This window comes from Aquarana catesbeiana, linkage group LG01, assembly GCF_042186555.1.
Source record: "Aquarana catesbeiana isolate 2022-GZ linkage group LG01, ASM4218655v1, whole genome shotgun sequence".
In the NCBI taxonomy this organism is placed as follows: domain Eukaryota; kingdom Metazoa; phylum Chordata; class Amphibia; order Anura; family Ranidae; genus Aquarana; species Aquarana catesbeiana.
The window spans coordinates 165,008,432-165,026,473 of NC_133324.1; the positions used below are offsets into that span (position 1 = coordinate 165,008,432).

General features: G+C 38.4%; 1 protein-coding gene across 5 annotated transcripts in view; it reads right to left on the reverse strand.

The window, feature by feature from the left end:
• ARB2A (ARB2 cotranscriptional regulator A) overlaps window positions 1–18,042 on the reverse strand; it is a 908,279-nt gene that overhangs the window by 427,066 nt on the left and 463,171 nt on the right. For all 5 annotated transcript variants that reach the window (XM_073624507.1, XM_073624504.1, XM_073624506.1 and 2 more), the window contains one exon: window positions 9,057–9,176. In XM_073624507.1, the coding sequence (XP_073480608.1) occupies window positions 9,057–9,176 (120 nt within the window). The remainder of the gene's footprint in view (window positions 1–9,056; window positions 9,177–18,042) is intronic.

The following is an 18,042-nucleotide window of genomic DNA, read 5'->3' on the forward strand; positions in this document are numbered from 1 at the left end:
CTCTATATCAGTCTCCAAACTGCGGCCCTTTGCCTGGATTTATCCCACCCTTGAGGCACTATTCCTTTGATTGATACGAGGCAATAGTCCTTCTACTGACACCAAAAATGAGGCACCATTCTTTCCATTGACACCAATAGTGGGGCATACTTCCTTCCACTGATATAAATGTTGGAACACTATTCCTCCCACTAATAACGATGAGGCGCTGTTGCTCCCCACTGGTATTAATGATTGGGCACTATTCCTCCAACTGACACCAACAATGGAGCACTATTTCTTCCACTGACACCACGAATGATGGGGCACTATTCCTTTCACTGACACCACCAATGATGGGGCACTATTCCTTTCACCGACACCACCAATGATGGGGCCCTATTCCTCCTCCTATTGACCACAGGTAATATGTAATTTTTTTAACTTTCACTGACCACCAATCCCCAGGAATTTTCTACTCCCACTGACAACAGTCCAGCCCTCCTATAGTATGGCGGACAAAAAACTGGCCCTTTGTTTAGGACATTTGGAAACTACTGATCTATATAATAATAAAAAAACAGTGGTGATTAAATACCACAAAAATAAAGCTCTATTTGTGTGAAAAAAATTATATATATTTTATTTATGTACAGTGTTGCATTACCAGAGCATACTGCCAGTTTATTTACCTCAGCTCTGGAAGGTTTTACCCACTTCATGACCAGGCCATTTTTTGGGATATGGCACTGCGTTTGCTTTAACTGACATATGCGCGGCCGTGCGACGAAGTACCCAAATAAAATTGATGTTCTTTTTATTCCCACAAATAGTGCTTTCTTTTGGTGGTATTTGATCACCTCAGCGGTTTTTGTTTTTTTTGTGCAATAAACAAATAAAGACCAAAAGTTTTGAATAAAATAACAATATTTTTTTACTTTCTGCTATAAAACATTCCCAATAAAAAAATGTAAAAAAATCTAATTTTTCATCAATTTAGGCCAATATTTTTTTTGCTACATATTTTTGGTTAAAAAAGTCCCAATAAGCGTATATTGATTGGTTTGCGCAAACGTTATAGCGTTGACAACTATGGGATAGATTTAGGGACTTTTTTTTAAAATTATTTTTACTAGTAATGGCAGAGATCAGCAATTTTTAGCAGGACTGCGACATTGCGGAGGACAAATTGGGACACTGACACTTTTTTGGGGACCAGTGACACTAATACTGTGATCAGTGCTAAAGAAATGCACTGTCAGAGTATAAATGACACTGGCAGGTAAGGGTTAACACCAGGGGTGATCAAGGGGTTAAGTGTGTCCCTGGGAGGTGCTTGCTAACAGTGTGGGGGATGGATACACTGGAGAAAAAAAAGAGATAAGTGATCTCTCTTTTGCTCCCTTATAGATTAGCGGTTTGCCTTGTTTACACTAAACGATCAGCGGGTTGCGGTGGCCACGGACCCGCTGATTGGCTCCCGCTGCGGCGCGTGCACACCCCCTACACTGTGTGCACAAAATCACATACAGGTACATGATTTTGCGCAGCCGGGCTGCCCTGCCGCAGTATATAGGCGGTAGTATATAGGCGGAAGCAGTTAATTAGCACAGTGCTAAATAGCAAAAAATGCCCTGGTTATGAAGGGGGTAAAACCTATTGGAGGTCAAGTGATTCATTATACACTGGCTGTGGGAAAATAAGTCTCAAATGAAACATTAAAGATTTGTAAAGACATGACCCAAATTTACCCTCAAACCTCCCTCTGGACTTCTAGAGCATGTATGAGCATTATTTTTTCTTTTTCTTTTACATTGTTCCTGTAGTAAGAAACAGTTTATTACTCCCTGTGATCATCAACTGGCTTATAAAATTCTTGCAAGTGTAGCTGCTGGGAGGAGGATTGATTTACGCATGCCCCCAGATTTACATTTTCCAAAAGCATGCCTCATGCCTCAGCACAGGAATGTGAAGATTTACTCTACTGCATGCTGTGTTGTACAGGGCAATGAGTGGCACCATGAACCTACATGATCAAAGCATATATTGTGCAGGTGAAAAACACAAGTCATTGAATGTATAGCAATTTTGTCAAAAGCACTACAGAAAAACCTGTTCTAACTGGTATATTTTATATATATATATATATATATATATATATATATATATATATATATATATATATATATATATAATTGTGTTCTAACACAATTCTGTATATCCACTCCATTATGCCATATAGGCCTACCAGGACTGTAAGGGACACCTATACAAGACTCACTATACTGCCTCTGCGTCAGTAAGGAAAGTAGTAATATCCCTGCACATGCAAGTTTCAGATTACCTCTTTCCACTCAGCCCATGCTACCCTAAAATGCATGATCCCCTAAAATGTTTTAAGGTTCCAAATAAAGTCACAACTAATGTGTTACCCAACTTGGATCTAGGATATACGTGTAGCTGAATACTGGACCAGTAGGTTGATTATGATTAACTATATGATACTTGGGCATCACAGAAGGGAAAAGTAATTACAACTGTCAACTTCAAGACATCAAAAACAAAAATACATTAAGATGGTTATGTTACAAAAGTATTTTCCGCCCAATTTTAAGAGAGAGGAATTTACTGAATTACTGTTCATATGGAAAGAGCAAAACAGAAGCTAATGTTCTTTGATTTTAAAAATCCAAACTGTAAAATTTTAAAACCTCACTTATTTCACAGACATGAAAGCTTGCAGCCTATGTATGGAATTTTGGGTATGTACTGAAAAGTGTATGTAGCTCTGTGTCAAAGAAGGTATCTTTTAGATGCTGAATCATTTCCTACCAACCTTCATTCTATCTGGGTACTTAAGGTTAAGGTCAGAAGAATTTTTTTAATGTTTTTTTTAAATTGCAGCATGCATCCTCCATCATTCAGCATTGGTTTTAAAAATAGACCACTCACTCATGTCAGAGAAACTAAAGGAAAAAGTTCACCAATAAAATCTATGCAGTCCAACACTGCATAGCAATGTAAGCTTATTCAGTTAAAAAAAAATGTTACCAGAAAGACTCACCTCTAACATAATATTCCTATGGCAATTTTACAAAGAAAAAAATGTTTCACTCTTTGTTATATTTCAGCCATTTGCTAAAATCATTTAAGTTCATTTTTTTCCCCTCATTAATGTACACACAGCACCCCGTATTGGCAGAAAAACACAGAATTGTTGACATATTTGCAGATTTATTAAAAAAGAAAAACTGAAATATCACATGGTCCCAAGTATTCAGACCCTTTGCTGAGTATTTAGTAGAAGCACCCTTTTGATCTAATACAGCCATGAGTCTTTTTGGGAAAGATGCAACAAGTTTTTCACACCTGGATTTGGAGATCCTCTGCCATTACTCCTTGCAGATCCTCTCCAGTTCTGTCAGGTTGGATGGTAAACGTTGGTGGACAGCCATTTTTAAGTCTCTCCAGAGATGCTCAATTGGGTTTAAGTCAGGGCGCTGGCTGGGCCATTCAAGAACAGTCAGAGAGTTGTTGTGAAGCCACTCTTTCGTTATTTTAGCTGTGTGCTTAGGGTCATTGCCTTGTTGGAAGGTAAACCTTCGGCCAAGTCTGAGGTCCTGAGCACTCTGGAGAAGGTTTTCGTCCAGGATATCCCTGTACTTGGCCGCATTCATGTCTCCCTCGATTGCAACCAGTTGTCCTGTCCCTGCAGCTGAAAAACACCCCCACAGCATGATGCTGCCATCACCATGCTTCACTGTTGGGACTATATTGGACAGGTGATGAGCAGTGCGTGGTTTTCTCCACACACCCTGCTTAGAATTAAGGCCAAAAAGTTCTATCTTGGTCTCATCAGACCAGAGAATCTTATTTCTCACCATCTTGGAGTCCTTCGGGTGTTTTTTAGCAAACTCCATGCAGGCTTTCATGTGTCTTGCACTGAGGAGAGGCTTCCGTCGGGCCACTCTGCCATAAAGCCCCCGACTGGTGGAGGGCTACAGTGATGGTTGACTTTCTACAACTTTCTCCCATCTCCCGACTGCATCCCTGGAGCTCAACCACAGTGATCTTTGGGTTCTTCTTTACCTCTCTCACCAAGGCTCTTCTCCCCCGACAGCTCAGTTTGGCCGGATGGCCAGCTCTAGGAAGGGTTCTGGTCGTCCCAAACGTCTTCCATTTAAGGATTATGGAGGCCGCTGTGCTCTTAGAAACCTTAAGTGCAGCAGAATTTTTTTTGTAACCTTGGCCAGATCTGTGCCTTGCCACAATTCTGTCTCTGAGCTCTTCAGGCAGTTCCTTTGACCTCATGATTCTCATTTGCTCTGACATGCACTGTGAGCTGTAAGGTCTTATATAGACAGGTGTGTGGCTTTCCTAATCAAGTCCAATCAGTATAATCAAACACAGCTGGACTCAAATGAAGGTGTAGAACCATCTCAAGGATGATCAGAAGAAATGGACAGCACCTGAGTTAAATATCTGAGTGTCACAGCAAAGGGTCTGAATACTTAGGACCATGTGATATTTCAGTTTTTTTTTTTAATAAATCTGCAAAAATGTCAACAATTCTGTGTTTTTCTGTCAATATGGCGTGCTGTGTGTACATTAATGAGGAAAAAAATGAACTTAAATGATTTTAGCAAATGGCTGCAATATAACAAAGAGTGAAAAATTTAAGGGGGTCTGAATAATTTCCGTCCCCACTGTATATATAGTGTTTCACAAAACTCTTTTAAATTACAGGAGGAAATGCAAGCCTATTTAACCACATCAATACTGGGCACTTTCACCTCCTGCTTGACCGCGCAATTGTCATTCAAAGTGTGACAGCAATGAAATCTGAAAATTGGCCTGGGCAGGAAGAAAGACCGAAAATTTTGAAATATTTTCAAATAAGTAATTTTTCTTCTTTACTGATGTGCACTGATGCGCACTGATAAGGCTCAACTGATGGGCACTGATAAGCTCTGATGGGGCTGCACTGATAATTAGGACACCGATTATCAGTGTAAACAGTCTGCTGACAGCCTTGCCTGTTATCGGCACTCCTTTCCTCACACATACAGAGCGCGTGAGGAAAAGACTGCTGATAACCGGCAAATCTGTTTTCATGTGATCAGCTCTGACACAGCGATCATAGAGTGCACCTGATGCATGTCACAAGGTGTGGGGTTCTGAGAGGACATCTATGGATGCCCTTTCAGAACTGTAGTGCTGTAGCAGCCTTTTGGCTATAGCGTGGTACTGAAGTGGTCAAATCCAAGAACAAAAAATTATATGGAAGATTACTAATACTTTTATGTGGTGTTCGAATTCTTTGGCTTGCTATAGTGGCAGAAACAGAAAGGGAGAAGCCAACATTGCTGTTAGGGGAACCCCAGAAGAGGAGGGTTCCAGGTCACTCTGTTTAATACTATTGCACAGAGCAGGTAAGTATAACATATTTATTATTTTAATTTAAAAAAAAAAGCCTTTAGAAACACTTTAGGACCTTAACACTGCAAGACCACCACACTACTAATAGAAAAGAAAATTAGGCATTTGTATATCATCTCTTTAGAATAGAATGAGTAGAGGAAACCTTTGACTGCCTGCCATTCATCAAAAATGTATGAGAAAAAACAAAAATGTTTTTGATATTTAAATGACAGGTGCTAAAGCCAATTCCACAATGACCAAATATTAGAATGCATATAGTCATAAAAACAATAAAAGTCCAAGCAAGGAGAAATATGCTTGAAAGAGATAAGGTGTTTATTTTCCAAACTGTTTTAAGAAATGAAAGTTGGTTCAAGTTAGCGCTAATTGCTTAGTGCCACCTTAGTGTCCGGTTATTGACTGTCCATATCCTGCTCACTGGTAATCACAAACGAGGGATTTCATTTTCTTCAACAATTCAACATAATGAAGAGTACTCCTTGTTTTTGCCTAGGACCCTTGCGCTCTATTATGATTGCGAGATGAACATTGGTGGTATACAACTTCTCTCTGCCCAAGGGTCTTTAACACCTTGATAGCTGGAGATCTTCTTACCAGTAGGCTTTTATATTATTTATTTAAAAAAATTATCTTCTAAATGTGCAACAAGGAATAATTTAGCAGTTCCTACCCATAGCTAACCTTAAAAAGCATTCCCCGAGATGCATATTTAGGACAAACCAACATTTAGAAAACAAAACTGCTTTGATAGGCAAACTGTTTGATGGCCAGGATGAAACAAACATGTTCAGGTCGTAGCCTTTTCAAAATGACCACAGCCTAAAATTGACCCCAGTGTGTGTGTGTTAGCCTGTATAATTGTGATAGTTAAAAAAGCAAGCTCTTGTAGGGGTAAGTGAATGATGGTAATAGTTCTGTACAATAAAAGTGATTCATGACATTTTAGTGAGATATAAATTAGCAAATTAAAACATGTAAAAGAGTTACAAATATATAATGCTATATAAAGGGGAAGTGATAATTGTAAGGGCGGCTCAAATGTCTTTACTTTGGAGTGAAACTGTCATACACTTAAAAATCAAATGTAACGGTTTTGTTGTTAGTTTTAAAAATAGATGGAAAATTTGACTGGTAATTAAGGGGGTATTATGGGCTAGTACCCAATGGGAAAGGGATCAAAGATGTACTCCACACATTTTCAGTAATGAAAAATTCTGATTTGTGTGTACATTTCAATAAAGTCCATGTAAAAAGATCAAATTGAGCCAGAATTAAATACAATATACACGGTATTTCTTCTATGCATTTTATGTACAATAACTTCCATTGCCCTCCATTCTCTTTCTGATCCTTATTTAAAGTGATCTAACCATAGTCATTGATTACACATAGCATTACCTTGTTGTCAAAGTCAAACACATGGTCATGGATGTCATATCTGCTTCATCTGGATATTTTAAGAGTTTTATTTTAGAATTTAAAAACATGTTTAAAATTAGGCTTCTACTGTGAAGCATCACTAAATTTTTCTCAAGTCACTTTAACAGTCAGAATTATTAGCATGCACCTTTACTTTTTTAGCAAATATGAGCATAGGAGCATCTTGTTTTATACCCCATAATGCAGGCAAATAGGGAACTCTTGTTTAATATTCCATATGCAGGGAAATAGATTACAAAACTGGACTCCAAAATAAATGTCTACACATGTCTAATCTACATTTTGGTAATTTTGTCCAGCATACTCATTTTTCGATCTGTATATTTTTAAGGTAAAATTAAATAAGAATATAAAGAAACACTTTTCTAGTTTAACCAGCAGTGATCAAGTGCTACCATATAAATGCTAATTTTATTCTGTAATTTGTCCTGTTTATTTTGACAAAAAAAATTGTTTCTGGTAAAAAAAAAAAAAACAACTTAGGAGAGAGCAAGTGTTAATTACAGCAGGCAATTACGGTTTGGTAGGACAGTGCTATAGTCAGCTATGAGACCTAGGTTAGCTAGGTTATGGCTCATTTAGATTTAAATCCTAATAAAGATCTTCTTTTAGACTGCTTTCACACTGAAAGCGCCAGCCGCTGGTTTTAGCAGCACTTTAGCGCTGTTTAAGCGTGCTTTTGGCCGATAGCGAGCCGCTTTTAACTCCCCAAAAAAGGCTGCAAACTCCTGTTTTGCGGTGCTTTCAAAGTGCTTTTTAGGCCCTTGAAAGCACTGCCCATTCATTCCAATGGGCAAGGCGTTTTGGGAGCGCTAAATACATCGCTCCCAACCAGCCCCAAAGATGCTGCTTGCAGGACTTTTTGGAACGTCCTGCAAGCGCACTGCCCGAGTGTGAAAAGTCACACGGAATGAATGGGAGGCGGTTTTCAGGCGCTTAGCAGAGGCTATTTCCAGTCCTAAAGCGCCTGAAAAACCGCCCCAGTGTGAAAGGGGTCTTAGGACTTGCACCTACAGGCTCAGGTCAGAAGAAGGTCAACTGTAGGACCCGTCTTACACCCATCAAATTCTGAATGATCTTAGAAGTGTCTCAAACTGATGTCATCGACACCCAAATCTAGCCCAAAGTCCGTCAACACAGGCCCCAAATCTGCTAACCCATTCATGTATTACATTCACCTGTCTTCCCTAAAGTTTATCAAACCCAATCAACAACTGCAAGCTAAATCACAATCCACAACATCAAAATATTTAATAAATCCAGCCAAGCTCTCCAAGTATTAAATGATTCCTTTAACTTCTGGGGGTGGAGCTATGTGGATAAAACCCAAATTAGATCTATACTTTAAGTGAATATTTGCTTTCTTACAGATAATGAAAAAATCTACTAATTATGATTGTGGCTAAGCACAATCAGAAAAAAATTCATCTTTTGCTAGGAGTTCTTAATTAGAGGTTACATTGCACTTCCTGATATCTGATATTGCCTAGTCACTCATAGTTGTATATCTGCAGGGTCATCATCTAAAGATATTCTGCCTACAACTGCCTACAGCTTCTGATGACAGCTATTCTCTGAAAAGCTATTTCTGAGCACTTTGACAATTGGGGGTCTCACTATTGTGCTGCACATTATTCTTCTGAGGGCCTACTGGAGATGGACTCTGTACTTGAGGACATACAGCATAAGGATCTCCTTGCCTCTGTTATTCATTCCATTGTGCTTTCCTCCCTTTTCCCGCTGCCTTTTGAGGCATCCTCGCCTCTTGTGGCACCTATACTCTTCTTACTGTCTGTTGACCATTGCTCCCTCCAGTCAGTTCACAATAATTAGCAAGCAATACACATACAAGCAATGCTCTGCACCTTAGTCAAGTAGGCTGACTCCTCACTGAAAACATTGTGGAATAAGCCAAGATTGGTCAGTCTAGAAAAAGGTCAGCTGTAAGGACCCTACAGACAATACTAGCAACTAGTCTTCGACCTTTGCTTGACATTACTTTAAGCAAAGCTTTTACAATCTAAGTTTAATTTAGTATGTAACTGTGGGCAACAAATCTCCTTTTGCTTACTAATTCTTGGTTTCTTTTTTTTTTCATAGGCCAAAAAACGTTACTCCAGACACGTTACTTTATGGACTAAAATAAAAACAATAAGAAAAAACTAAAAAATAATCAGATTTTTATAATGACCTACCAGCTCCACAAATGCAAGTCCCCCATAGCTGTGTGCCACAAAAAACACATGTTCTGCAGCTGCTTTTGAAATGAAGTTATCCCACACATATAACGCGTGTTCCTCTGGACTGCCATTCTCCTGCAATGATAAAAAAAAAAACCTATAAGTACAGGATATTTAAATAGCACTTATTTTCTCCATACCCTTATTTTTATTTTTTTTCTACGTGTACAGTATAAGGCAGACCAAGCTGTCCAGCATAAGTAACGGCAATAAAAGTTAAGAAGAAGAAAAAACAATTGTGTAGTATTTAAAAAACTTTTATTTTAAAATTAAAATTAAAAACAAAAGCAAAAACTTCCCATAAGGGAGACTAAGTGTAACACAATGAATAGTAAAAACAATGTGTAGGGACAGCCGGTTCGCAGCGTGCATTCCAGCTGCGTTCCAGCCCCCTACTTCCATACCGGAAATGGCGTAAATGCGCAACCCCGTCTTACGCGTTTCGTCATTGGACATTTTTTAGTCTCCCTTATGGGAAGTTTGGCTTTTGTTCTTAATTTTAATTTTATAATAAAAGTTTTTAAAATACTACACAATGGGAGCCCTATCTCTTTCTATGAGGATCCATCCCTGACAAGCTGACAAATAACTCTTTGGAAAAAGTGACTGGCGAGATCCCTTTGGATGTCCTGACCGGGTGGAGCGCGCTGCAGAGGCCATAAACTACAAACCACAAGCATTCACAGACAGACCACGAGCAGAGCCACCAAGGGACGTCACCCAAGGCTATCCATACATGCCTATTACCCCTGCAGGGGTATAAGGAGCTGGTGAGTGGGGACCCAACAGGGGGAGCACACAAGTCACTTGATTTACTGAACACAAGAGTCACCTGAATGTTTTGGATACTTGGCCATTTTGGAGCTTCACCACTTTTTATTCTTATTTTTTATTGTTTCTACCGAGATTTTTTGTGTGTGTGTGTTTTTTTTGGGACTTTTTTTGGGACTTTGTTGTACTTGTGTTTTTCATATATACACCGTTTGGACACTTGGCCATTTTGGAGCTTTACAATTTTTTATCTTTATTATCTTTGTGATATTTATCTTTTCGAGATAATTTATTGCTGATCTTAGGCCATAATCATTTGATCTACAATATATTTGTGCTGATTTATACTTCACCTACACATTTCATTGGTATCAAGTTTTACTTTTATATCATACACATTGTTATGAATGCACGCTGTCTGCACTATTGGGGAAAGCCTTTTTCCTTTTAGGCAGTTATATTTATTTACATTAATTTGTTTGATTTACCCTCACTTGACAGCCAGTAAGGTAGCGCCACTCACCCCAACCTGCTTGCGTTTTATATTTTATTTAAAACCCCTTTCACACTGAGGCCACACTGGCGGTAAAGCGCCGTTTGTTTTAGCGGCACTTTACCGCTGTTTAAGTGGAGCTTTTATACCATTTTTCAGCTGCTAGCATAACGCTTTTAACCCCAAAGAAGGGGTTAAAAACTCCCGTGTTGTGGCGCTTCGGAAGCGCTTTTCAGGTGCTTCGGAAGCGCTGCCCATTCATTGCAATGGGCAGGGGCGTTTTGGGAGGGCTAGTATGGAGTATGTGTATATATTTATCTATATATACATACACATACAGATGTAAAGGGAGCAAAAGCACAAATCTTCTTCCTTCATGTTCACAGGTAATTTGACAACAAAAACCATAATATCATAGATACTCAAAATGGAAATAGGAAGCCGGAAACACCCACAGCCTCCAGTAGCTAAGCAACCCCCTCAGTAAATCATCGCTATATGAATGTGCATCAATCACAATGTATAAACATTGTACAAAGTAATTTGATACCATAAAGATAAAAACTAGCTGACTCATTCAAAACAAATTCCTTCACTGTGGTTATATTTTTGGTTTTCAGTTTAGATCTTTTATTTTTGCAGTAGTATCACTTAGGGCTGGAGAAAAAATCGATTTAAATCTTGAATCGAGTTGAGAGGTCAAATCGATTTAAAATTTAAGCAAATGGATTTTTTTAGATTTTTTTTTCACTGTGCCGGGCCTGAGGCGCTGTGGGCATGAGTTTTTAGGCGAGGCCGCGGCTTCGGCCTAGTCCGCGGCTTAGGCCGGACGCCACGGACTAGGCCGAAGCCGCGTCCGAAGCCTAAAAGCTCATGCCCACAGCGCCTCAGGACCGGCGCGGTTTCCAAAGAAAAAAAAAAATCGATTCGAATCGTGAATCAAGTTTTTTTTTTAAGAGAATCGAAGATTTTTTTTTTTTTTTAAGAAAATCTCCCAGCCCTAGTATCACTACATGGTCATTTATACACAATGAAAAGGCTGTAAAAGAACAGGCTCTACACTCGCGTTTTAGGAAATGCCACCTCTTGGCTACTTTATGTATTTAATATATCCCTTTCCTGCGTGCTGTGGTTCCTCCTGTTGACTCATATGCAATTACAAGATGTACCAATCAGCTAGAGGAACGACAGCATGTGGCAGGGGTAACAGAAGTTTGAAACACCCAAGGGGTTGAATACCTGCTGCGGCTGGAGAGAATCAAAAAGGTAGCGCTTAAAATACACAGGCCACTGGAAAGGGAAATATATATCCAGTTTTAGGGCATTACGTATATACTCAACCACTTCTGAACCGGCTCACGACGATATACGTCAGCTGCTTGAAGAGGAATACCGTTGTTAAGGCAGCAGATAGCTGCCATAACCCTGGTATCCTCTTCTTCAACCAGCGGTCCGCTACCAGATAAAAGTGGTCTCGGCGGCAGATTCACCACGAGATCACTTTTATTGGGGGCGGGAGAGGGCCCACTCCTGCCGCGCTCCGGTGGTCTCCACTGTTTACCAGAGCCACTGGTAGCAGGGGAGATGATAGGGTCCTCTCTCCTGCTTGGCTGGCCGCCGAGTGAGGGGAAGATGGCCCCCACTTGGCTCCATAGTATTGACTGGCAGAAGCAACATCAAATATCACTTCTGCCCAATGCTCTTAAAGGAGAATTTTTTTTTTTTCAAATTACAATTTATTTTTATTTATTTTTGCATTTTGGTATGAGATCTGAGGTCTTTTTGACCCCATACTCATATTTAAGAGGTTCTCTCATGCTTTTTTTCTATTACAAGGGATGTTTACATTCCTTGTAATAGGAATAAAAGTGACCCCAATTATTTTTTTCTAAAAGGACAGTGTCAAAATAAAAAATAAAGTGTAAAATAAATAAGAAAAAAAAAAAATTAAAGTGCCCCGTCCTGCCAAGCTCACGTGCAGAAGCGAACACATACGTGAGTAGTGCCTGCATATCAAACCACACATGTGAGGTATCGCCATGATTGTTAGAGTGAGAGCAATAATTCTAGAACTAGACCTCCTCTGTAACGCAAAACTGGTAACCTATAGAAATTCTTATACGTCGCCTAAGGAGATTTTTAGGGGAAAAGTTTGTCGCCATTACACGAGCGGACGCAATTTTGAAGTGTGACATGTTGGGTATCAATTTACTCGGAGTAACATTATCTTTCACAATATAAAAAAAAAATTGGGCTAATTTCACTGTTGTCTTATTTGATTATTAAAAAAAGTGTATTTTTTTCCAAAAAAAAGTGCGCTTGCAAGACTGCTGCGCAAGTACGGTGTAACAGAAAGTATTGCAATGACCGCCATTTTATTTTCTAGGGTGCTAGAAAAAAAATATATATAACTTTTGGTGGTTCTAAGTAATTTTCTAGCAAAAAAACCTGATTTTAACTTGTAAACACCAAGTCTCAAAATGAGGCTCTGTCCTTAAGTGGTTAACCGGTTCTCGACCGGCTCACGTACTTTTACTGTGGCACAATGACACCGCTGCGCGAAACCCTGTACAGGGTTCCCTTTAAGAGCCACCAAAGGGAGCACACGCGCGGACGGTGGGGGACACGATCGCGTTCACGAGAGCCAGCACAGTTCTGTCAGGGGAGAGGAGACATATCGTTTGTTCCTACTAAGTAGGAACAACGATATGTCTCCTCCCCCAAGTCAATCCTATCCCCATACAGTAAGAACATACAGAGGGAACACATATTTAACCCCTTGATCGCCCCCTAGTGTTAACCCCTTCCCTACTAGTGACATATATGCAGTAATCAGTGCATATTTATTTATAGCACTGATCGCTGTATAATTATCAATGGTCCCAAAAATGTGTCAAAAGCGTCCGATCTGTCCGTCGCAATGTTGCAGTACCGATAAAAATCGCAGATCACCGCTGTAGTTATAAAAAAAAATGCCATAAATCTTTCCCATAGTTTGTAGACGCTATAACTTTTGCACAAACCAATCTATAGACGCTTATTGTGATTTTTTTTTTTTTTACCAAAAATATGTAGAAGAATATATATTGGCCTAAACTGATAAAGAACATTTTTTTTTGGGGGGGGGGGATATTTATTATAGCAAAAAGTAAAAAATATTGTTTTTTTTTCAAAATTGTCACTTTTTTTCCCCCCAAAAAATAAAAACTGCAGAGGTGATCAAATACCACCAAAAGAAAGCTCTATTTGTGTGGAAAATAGGACGCAAATTTTGTTTGGGTACAGAATTGCATGACCGCGCAATTGTCAGTTAAACAGACGCAGTGCCAAATTGTAAAAAAAGTGCTCTGGTCAGGACGGGGGTAAAATCTTTGGGAGCTGAACTGGTTAAAGTGCAACTTCACTCTCTCAATCAACATGGATTATTTCTAATCCTTATACTGCTAGCATTAGTAAACAGATAGGAAAGTATTTACTTGTTTTAAACTTTTTTTTTTTTTGCATTTATTCAGTTACTTCCTGGTTTCCCTGCCTAGGCAAATTATGTCATACATCCCAGGAGTCTTCTGGAGGGGAGGGAGGGCTCTCAGATCAGCCCGTGCCTGAGATAAAGGCAGGTGTATTAAAGGAAGTAAATGCTACATGAATTAACTGCCCTTACTCAAGATGGGCACATCACAAACAACAGAGTGAGTATCAAAATGATTTCTCAGCAAAATAAAGCATGGAGACATGGATAGATTGGGAGTATAGTTTGAATACTAAAAATGAATTATATAGCATTTTTGGTTTGCAGTGCTCAGATGCAGTGCAGTTCCACTTTAAAGATCCAGCTGTTGGTTTGATCAGGTCCTTTAACACCTACCACTTAACACAGAAGCAAAGCATTGCAGACGGTGTTGAACTAAAGTACATAGCCAATTTTTTTATTTCCTGTATTATTACAATAGCAACATTTACACAGTACTTCCACTGTATATACAGAGCAGACATAACAATTCACATCACAACTAGAGGCCATTTCAGAGTGTGCACAGACTGCAGCACTGGATCACTGATTCTACCACAAGAGGCGCTGGCGAAGACACATTATGGACTTAATTGGGTCATAAAAAGATTGCATGATGGCACTCCTCATTATGCAGAGCTGCATTTCTTACTATGAATATATATTATTTGGGAGAGAGCAAAGGGTATCAATAAACAAATTCAATGTAAAGCTTTGGAAATATTTTTGGTACTTGTGCTGAAGATGATATTTTTGTATGTGAGCAACTAAAAATATTTGAAACCAAGACATTTAGATGTGTCCTCTATTGAGTCATAATACTTTGTATTCAGTGAATTTCTTTGTCTCCAATGCAAAGAACCGCTATTACAAGTAAAAAAAATAATTACAATTATAAATAAATACATTACAGTTTTTTTTTTCTTTTAATAGCACAATAAAAACAATGGTTCTTTGCAGTTTTCACAGAAAGACACAGAAGCCACCACCAACAGGCAGTCCACAGGGACTCCAGGTGGCATTCCGTAGTACTGCGAGCACAGCTACCCACTGCAAAACACACACAAGATACTAACATTAAACGGTTAGTTCACCTTTACAGGAACAAATTAAAGTTGAACTAACACTGGACGCTGCCCACCCCCCAGTCACCACTGGAGCAACTGTGGGTGTGCTGAGAACTAGGCAACCCTGAAGGTAAGTACAGCAAGGACTGGAGGGGTGGGAAGGGTATCCAGTGTTAGTTCACTTTTACATTTTTTACATGAAGGTGAACACTTTAACTGCATCCCACCCTTCCTATTGTAAAATGGGAGCACTGTTATCCTGGGTGAATGTCATATGACGTCCCCCCAGGATCGCGCTTTCTATTCATGCCATTCATTGTGTACTATTGTGTTGATCTCTGTGATTGGTCAGTGATCACATGGTACAGACAGGGTCAATCACAGCCCATCTGTACCATGTGATTAGATGTGGCCAATCACAACAATAGTAAACACTGAATAATGGATTTCATTCAGAAAAAAATGGTTGCTTATAACAGTGAAATTCACTGTTATAAGCAATCGTAGTGTGTACAAAAAAAAGAAAATCCTGATCACCTCCTCAGAGTAGTACAGGCTTCTACAATAACACTGTATGTATTGCTCTGCTTACAGTATGTTAAAAAATCTTAAAAAAAAAAAAAATGTAATTATTGAAAAAGAAAAAAAATATTTTTTTTACATACTGTCAGCAGTAAGGGTCCCTGATTACTGCCACACCAATTATATGATGACGCTGTACTGCACTGGTGACAGTATGTAAAAAAAAAAAAAAAGTGAAAAAATATTTTTTAAATGTCTTCATTTTCCAAATAATTGTGACAAAAAATTATAACTTGAAAAAAAACTCATCATGCCTCTTACTAAATACCTTGGACTGTCTACTTTCCAAAAAGGGGTCCTTTAGGGGATATTTGTACCATCCTGGCATTTTTGGGCCTCTAGAAATGAAATGTCAGTACATCAGGATTGATGGATTTTCAGATATACTATATGTTTGTAGATTCTAACTTTTCTACAGAGAAAATATACACTGATTTGGCTTATTTTTACCAAATAAATGTAGCAATATACATTTTGGCCTAAATTTATGAAGAAAGATGATTTATTTGCAAAATTTTATAACAGAAAAAAGCTTTTTTTTCCTCTAAATTTTCAGTCTTTTATTATTTAGCAAAAAATCCAAAAACCCAGTGGTGATTAAATACCACCAAAATAAAGCTCTATTTGTGTGAAAAATGATAAAATTTTCATTTAGGTAAAGTATTGCATTACCGCGCAATTGTCATTCAAAGTGTGACAGCGCTGAAAGCTGAAAATTGGCCTGGGCAGGTAGGGGGTGAAAGTGGCCAGTATTGAAGTGGTTAAAGAACAACTAAAAGGCAAAACTTTTTTTTTTTCACTTTGGTGTCCCATAGCCAAAATAGTAAGTGATAGGAAATCTTTGAGGGAATTCCTGGTTGTCAACAAGATCACCAGAACAAGTGTGATCAATTAGTAAATTCATTAGTAAATTCAAATTGTTTTCCTTTATGGAATAACCCATAATTTTGGATTACCCACCCCGTTCACGTAAATAAAGTTTTACCTTATACTATGCTATATAATATACTTATACTATAAACAAACATTTAAAAAAATAAACACACAAACTGTTTATATGAAAAATAGAGCAAAGTAGACTACATGATTTTGATACTTTTAAGTTTTATCTCTCAATTTTAACTCTCTGCCACCTTCCTTTCCCCATAAAAATAAATTGGTGCTGAAATTTAAAGATAAATAAAAAATGTATTCTACAGTCGATTACTGAACAATCTGATGCATAAATGCTTAAAATCATTTACCATGTGGTCTTTGGAGAGAACAAGACAACATGGCTGCCTCCTATAAATTACATAATTTCATTTAAATGCTGGAAACATTGTACAGGCCAAAGTAAACATATATTTTGCTGTAAAAGTATAGCCTTATTAGATGCAATCTATAACATTTCTTAAATGTTTAGTTTTCCTTTATAGGTTGTAAAGAATGCACAAAGTTATTACATTTCTGACATTACCATACATAGATTAGTGGTGAAAATATATTGTTATGCTCGGCAGCCTCTAAAGGACAACAATTTGAATTTACTAATGTAATATTACAGTCATTAATTGTTAAATACCAAGTTAAAGAAATGCTGGAGACAAAGCCTTATCGACTGAAGCAGATTCCAACATCTCGGCACTCCAAGGTCTGCATTTATGATGGACTACCTGCGCTGATAACACATGGAATTATCTAAACAAAATTTGCATATTTGTGTAATTATTTCCTAAGGTTAATTAGCTGCTGCAAAGCAGTGCGCCCTTTGAGACTGCTTGCCGTGACAGGTTCACATACTTCTTGTACAGATGCCAAATGTGACAGATTCTCACTTATAGGCCGGACGCAGGAAACTTTCAGAAGCAAAGGAATTGTCTTTGAGATGCGTAAAGCTACATAGCAGGAAGGAGAGAGGATGTCAATGTAGTGATTGGACTAGAGGTGTCTCTCAGAATTTAAAGAAACAGATGATGTGAATCTATATTCCTTTGCAGACCTTTTCAACCAGGGCTTGTTTCAAAAATGTATAGGGACACAAAACTTTAGCTAGCTAAAATGCTAATGAAGAAAACAAGTAGAATTATAGGCAAAACTTTTTTTTTTCATTTTGGTTAGCTCAAAGGAGGGTTATAGCCCGTCAGATTTTTTGTTCGCCATCTTTGCCCTATTAAGGAGATTTACCTTCACTTCCTATCCCATAGCCAAACAGAAAGCGAGAGGAATCCCTGCAAATTAAAATAATTTCTTGTAACATGTAAGATTTCAGCCTTTTTTAGAATATGCTTTGCATTTTTCTGTAGACTCAAAGCCAACTAGAACAGTAATTAAAATAGGGTAGTTTATTAACTTTTACATCTCGCATCCATTCATGCTGATTGGGTAAGGATGCCTGTGATACCTGTGTGGTTATGAATACTAGGTTGTCTTCTGAACACTCATTAAAACTGAAGAAGTGGCATGGGGAAGCAACAAAGCATCAAAACTAGGACCTGGATAAATGAGCACCTGCACAGACACCTCAAAGTTTCATAAACA